The sequence below is a fragment of the Heterodontus francisci genome, chromosome 1 (genome assembly GCF_036365525.1).
Source record: "Heterodontus francisci isolate sHetFra1 chromosome 1, sHetFra1.hap1, whole genome shotgun sequence".
Lineage (NCBI taxonomy): Eukaryota > Metazoa > Chordata > Chondrichthyes > Heterodontiformes > Heterodontidae > Heterodontus > Heterodontus francisci.
In genome coordinates, this window is record NC_090371.1 from 211,015,274 (window position 1) to 211,022,075 (window position 6,802).

Below are 6,802 nucleotides of genomic sequence, written 5' to 3' on the forward strand. Positions count from 1 at the left end.
AACTCAGGATCAGATTCAGATCCAAACTTTAACTGATGATCAAATTCAGATCCAAATTTATCTCAGGATCTGATTCAGATCCAAACTTTAACTGATGATAAGATTCAGATCCAAACATTTACTGAGGATCAGATTCAGATCCAAACTTTAACTGATGATAAGATTCAGATCCAAACGTTTACTGAGGATCAGATTCAGATCCGAATTTTAACTGATGTGCAGATTCAGATCCAAGTTTAAACTCAGAATCAGATTCAGATCCAAACTTTAACTGATGAACAGATTCAGATGCAAACATAAACTGATGATCAGATTCAGATCCAAAATTAAACTGATGAACAGATTCAGTTCCAAATTTTAACCGATCATCATATTCAGATCCAAATTTTAACTCAGGATCAGATTCAGATCCAAATTTTAACTCAGGATCAGATTCAGATCCAAACTTTAACTGATGAACAGATTCAGTTCCAAATTTTAACAGATCATTAGATTCAGATCCAAATTTTAACTGATGATCAGATTCAGATCCAAATTTTAACTCAGGATCAGATTCAGATCCAAACTTTAACTGATCATCAGATTCAGATCCAAACTTTAACTGATGATCAGATTCAGATCCAAATTTATCTCAGGAGTAGATTTAGATCCAAATTTTAACTGATGATCAGATTCTTTCCCAAACTTAAACTCAGGATCACATTCAGAACCAGATTTTAACTGATGAACAGATTCAGATCCAAATTTTAACTGATCACCATATTCACATTTAAACTTTAACTGATGATCAGATTCAGATCCAAAAATTAACTGATGATCAGATTTAGATCCAAACTTTAACTGAGGATTAGATTCAGATCCAGATATTAACTCAGTGACAGATTCAGATCGAAACTTTATCTCAGGATTAGATTCTGATCCAAAAATTAACTCAGGGTCAGATTCAGATCCAAATTTTAACTGAACAGCAGATTCAGATCTAAATTTTAACTCAGGATCAGATTCAGATCCAAATTTATCTCAGGAGTAGATTCAGATCCAAATCTTAACTGATGATCAGATTCTTTTCCAAACGTAAACTCAGGATCACATTCATTTCCAAACTTTAAAGAATGAACCGATTAGATCAAACTTCAACTGATGATCAGATTCAGATCCATACTTTTACTGAGGATCAGATTCAATCCGAATTTTAACTGATGTGCAGATTCAGATCCAAGTTTTAACTCAGAATCAGATTCAGATCCAAACTGTAACTGATGAACAGATTCAGATGCAAACATAAACTGATGATCAGATTCAGATCCAAATTTTAACTCAGGATCAGATTCAGATCCAAACTTTAACTGATGATCAGATTCAGATCCAAATTTATCTCAGGAGTAGATTTAGATCCAAATTTTAACTGATGATCAGATTCTTTCCCAAACTTAAACTCAGGATCACATTCAGAACCAGATTTTAACTGATGAACAGGTTCAGATCCAAACATTAATCGATCACCATATTCACATTTAAACTTTAACTGATGATCAGATTCAGATCCAAAAATTAACTGATGATCAGATTTCGATCCAAACTTTAACTGAGGATTAGATTCAGATCCAGATATTAACTCAGTGACAGATTCAGATCGAAACTTTATCTCAGGATTAGATTCTGATCCAAAAATTAACTGATGAGCAGATTCACATCCAAACTTAAACTGATGATCAGATTCAGATCCAAATTTTAACTCAGGATCAGATTTAGATCCAAAAATTAACGGATGATCAAATTTAGATCCAAAGTTAAACTGATGATCAGATTCAGATCCAAATTTCAACTGATGATCAGATTCAGATCCAAAGTTTAACTGATCAAAAGATTCATATCCAATATTAACTGATTAACATATTCAAATCCAAACTTTAACTGGGGGTCAGGTTCAAATCCAAACTTTATCTCAGGATTAGATTCTGATCCAAAAATTAGCTGATGAGCAGATTCACATTCAAACTTAAATTCCGGATCAGATTCAGATCCATATTTTAACCGATGATCAGATTCAGTTCCAAATTTTAACTGATGATCAGATTCAGATCCAAACTTTAACTGATGAACAGATTTAGATCCAAAATTTAACTGATGATCAGATTCAGATCCAAAATTTAACTCAGGATCACATTCAGATCCAAATTTTAACTGATGATCAGATTCAGATCCAAATTGTAACTCAGGATCAGATTCAGATCCAAATTTTAACTGATGAACAGATTCAGATCCAAATTTATCTCAGGAGTAGATTCTGATCCAAAAATCAACTGATGAGCAGATTCACATCCAAACTTAAATTCCGGATCAGATTCAGATCCAAAGTTTCACTGATTAAGATATTCAAATCCAAACTTTAACTGGGGGTCAGGTTCAAATCCAAACTTTATCTCAGGATTAGATTCTGATCCAAAAATTAGCTGATGAGCAGATTCACATCCAAACTTAAATTCCGGATCAGATTCAGATCCACTTTTTAACTGATGATCAGATTCAGATCCAAACTTTAACTGATGATCAGATTCAGATCCAAACTTTAACTCAGGATCACATTCAGATCCAAATTTTAACTGATGATCAAATTCAGATCCAAACTTTAACTGATCATCAGATTCAGATCCAAATTTCAACTGATGAATAGATTCAGATCCAAAATTTAACTGATGATCAGATGCAGATCCAAATTTTATCTCATCATCAGATTCACATCCAAACTTTAACTGATGAACAGATTCAGATCCAAATTTATCTCAGGAGTAGATTCTGATCCAAAAATCAACTGATGAGCAGATTCACATCCAAACTTAAATTCCGGATCAGATTCAGATCCAAATTTTAACCGATCATCAGTTTCAGATCCAAACTTTTACTGAGGATCAGATTCAGATCCAAACTTTAACTCAGGATCAGATTCAGATCCAAACTTTAACTGATGATCAGATTCAGATCCAAACTTTTACTGAGGATCAGATTCAGATCCGAATTTTAACTGATGTGCAGATTCAGATCCAAGTTTTAACTCAGAATCAGATTCAGATCCAAACTTTAACTGATGAACAGATTCAAATGCAAATATAACCTGATGATCAGATTCAGATCCAAACTTTAACTGATGATCAAATTCAGATCCAAATTTATCTCAGGATCTGATTCAGATCCAAACTTTAACTGATGATCAGATTCAGATCCAAACTTTTACTGAGGATCAGATTCAGATCCGAATTTTAACTGATGTGCAGATTCAGATCCAAGTTTTAACTCAGAATCAGATTCAGATCCGAATTTTAACTGATGTGCAGATTCAGATCCAAGTTTTAACTCAGGATCAGATTCAGATCCAAACTTTAACTGATGAACAGATTCAGTTCCAAATTTTAACCGATCATCAGATTCAGATCCAAACTTTAACTCAGGATCAGATTCAGATCCAAACTTTAACTGATGATCAGATTCAGATCCAAACTTTTACTGAGGATCAGATTCAGATCCGAATTTTAACTGATGTGCAGATTCAGATCCAAGTTTTAACTCAGAATCAGATTCAGATCTGAATTTTAACTGATGTGCAGATTCAGATCCAAGTTTTAACTCAGAATCAGATTCAGATCCAAACTTTAACTGATGATCAGATTCAGTTCCAAATTTTAACCGATCATCAGATTCAGATCCAAATTTTAACTCAGGATTAGATTCAGATCCAAAAATTAACGGATGATCAGATTTAGATCCAAACTTTAACTGAGGATTAGATTCAGATCCAAAAATTAACTGATGAGCAGATTCACATCCAAACTTAAACTGATGATCAGATTCAGAATCAAATTTTTATTCAGGATCAGATTCAGATCCAAAAATTAACCGATGATCAGATTTAGATCCAAAGTTTAACAGATGAACAGATTCAGATCCAAACATTATCTGCTGATCAGATTTAGATCCAAAGTTTAACTGATGATCAGATTCAGATCCAAATTTCAACTGATGATCAGATTTAGATTCAAATTTTAACTCAGGATCAGATTCAGATCCAAAAAATAACCGATGATCAGATTTAGATCCAAAGTTTAACAGATGAACAGATTCAGATCCAAACATTATCTGATGATCAGATTTAGATCCAAAGTTTAACTGATGATCAGATTCCAATCCAAATTTTAACTCAGGATCAGATTCAGATCCAAAAATTAACTGATGATCAGATTCAGATCCAAACTGTAACTGATAGTCAGATTCAGATCCAATGTTTAACTCAGGATCACATTCAGATCCAAAAATTAACTGATGAACAGATTTAGATCCAAACTTTAACTGAGGATTAGATTCAGATCCAAAAATTAACTGATGAGCAGATTCACATCCAAACTTAAACTGATGATCAGATTTAGATCCAAAGTTTAACTGATGATCAGATTCAGAATCAAATTTTTATTCAGGATCATATTCAGATCCAAAAATTAACCGATGATCAAATTTAGATCCAAAGTTTAACAGATGAACAGATTTAGATCCAAACATTATCTGATGATCAGATTTAGATCCAAAGTTTAACTGATGATCAGATTCAGATCCAAATTTCAACTGATGATCAGATTCAGATTCAAATTTTAACTCAGGATCAGATTCAGATCCAAAAATTAACCGATGATCAGATTTAGATCCAAAGTTTAACAGATGAACAGATTCAGATCCAAACATTATCTGATGATCAGATTTAGATCCAAAGTTTAACTGATGATCAGATTCAGATCCAAATTTCAACTGATGATCAGATTCCAATCCAAATTTTAACTCAGGATCAGATTCAGATCCAAACATTAACCGATGATCAGATTTAGATCCAAAGTTTAACAGATGAACAGATTCAGATCCAAAAATTAACGGATGATCAAATTTAGATCCAAAGTTTAACTAATGATCAGATTCAGATCCAATCTTTAACTGATCAAAAGATTCATATCCAAAGTTTAACTGATTAACATATTCAAATCCAAACTTTAACTGGGGGTCAGGTTCAAATCCAAACTTTATCTCAGGATTAGATTCTGATCCAAAAATTAGCTGATGAGCAGATTCACATCCAAACTTAAATTCCGGATCAGATTCAGATCCATATTTTAACCGATGATCAGATTCAGATCCAAATTTTAACTGATGATCAGATTCAGATCCAAACTTTAACTGATGAACAGATTCAGATCAAATCTTAACTGATGATCAGATTCTTTTCCAAACTTAAACTCAGGATCACATTCATTTCCAAACTTTAACGAATGAACCGATTAGATCAAACTATAACTGATGATCAGATTCAGATCCAAAAATTAACTGAGGATTAGATTTAGATCCAAACTTTAACTGAGGATTAGATTCAGATCCAAAAATTAACTGATGATCAGATTTAGATCCAAACTTTAACTGAGGATTACATTCAGATCCAAAAATTAACTGATGAGCAGATTCACATCCAAACTTAAACTGATGATCAGATGCAGATCCAAATGTTATCTCATCATCACATTCACATCCAAACTTTAACTGATGAACAGATTCAGATCCAAATTTATCTCAGGAGTAGATTCTGATCCAAAAATCAACTGATGAGCAGATTCACATCCAAACTTAAATTCCGGATCAGATTCAGATCCAAATTTTAACCGATCATCAGTTTCAGATCCAATCTTTTACTGAGGATCAGATTCAGATCCAAACTTTAACTCAGGAGCAGATTCAGATCCAAATTTTAACTGATGAGCAGATTCAGATCCAAACTTTAACTGAGTATTAGATTCAGATCCAAAAATTAACTGATGAGCAGATTCAAATCCAAACTTTAACCAATGAAAAGATTCAGATCCAAGTTTTAACTGATGAACAGATTCAGATCCAAACTTTAAATGATGCTCAGATTCAGATCCAAATTTTAACTGATGATCAGATTCAGATCCAAACATTTACTGAGGCTCAGATTCAGTTCCAAATTTTAACTGATGATCAGATTCAGATCCAAATTGTAACTCAGGATCAGATTCAGATCCAAATTTTAACTGATGAACAGATTCACATCCAAACTTAAATTCCGGATCAGATTCAGATCCAAATTTTAACCGATCGTCAGTTTCAGATCCAAACTTTTACTGAGGATCAGATTCAGATCCAAACTTTAACTCAGGATCAGATTCAGATCCAAAGTTTAACTGATGATCAAATTCAGATCCAAATTTATCTCAGGATCTGATTCAGATCCAAACTTTAACTGATGATCAGATTCAGATCCAAACTTTTACTGAGGATCAGATTCAGATCCGAATTTTAACTGATGTGCAGATTCAGATCCAAGTTTTAACTCAGAATCAGATTCAGATCCAAACTTTAACTGATGAACAGATTCAGATGCAAACATAAACTGATGATTAGATTCAGATCCAAACTTTAACTGATGATCAGATTCAGTTGCAAATTTTAACCTATCATCAGATTCAGATCCAAATTTTAACTCAGGATCAGATTCAGATCCAAACTTAAACTGATGAACAGATTCAGTTCCAAACTTTAACTGATGAACAGATTCAGTTCCAAATTTTAACCGATCATCAGATTCAGATCCAAATTTTAACTCAGGATCAGATTCAGATCCAAATTTTAACTGATGAACAGATTCAGATCCAAGTTTTGACTGATGAGCAGATTCAGATCAAAACTTAAACTCATGATCAGATTCAGATCCAAATTTTAACTCAGGATCAGATTCAGATCCAAATTTATCTCAGGA

General features: G+C 33.0%; 1 protein-coding gene across 1 annotated transcript; it reads right to left on the reverse strand.

Moving 5' to 3' along the window:
* Nucleotides 1–1,342: 1,342 nt before the first annotated feature.
* On the reverse strand, nucleotides 1,343–5,287 carry LOC137371133 (FMRFamide-related peptides type HF-4-like). Its single transcript, XM_068033169.1, has 4 exons — nucleotides 5,282–5,287; nucleotides 5,011–5,211; nucleotides 1,992–2,184; nucleotides 1,343–1,884 (listed from the first exon to the last, which is right to left on the reverse strand). Exons 1-4 carry the CDS (start codon nucleotides 5,285–5,287, stop codon nucleotides 1,343–1,345), a joined length of 942 nt encoding a protein of 313 aa, XP_067889270.1.
* Between the last annotated feature and the right edge of the window lie 1,515 nt (nucleotides 5,288–6,802).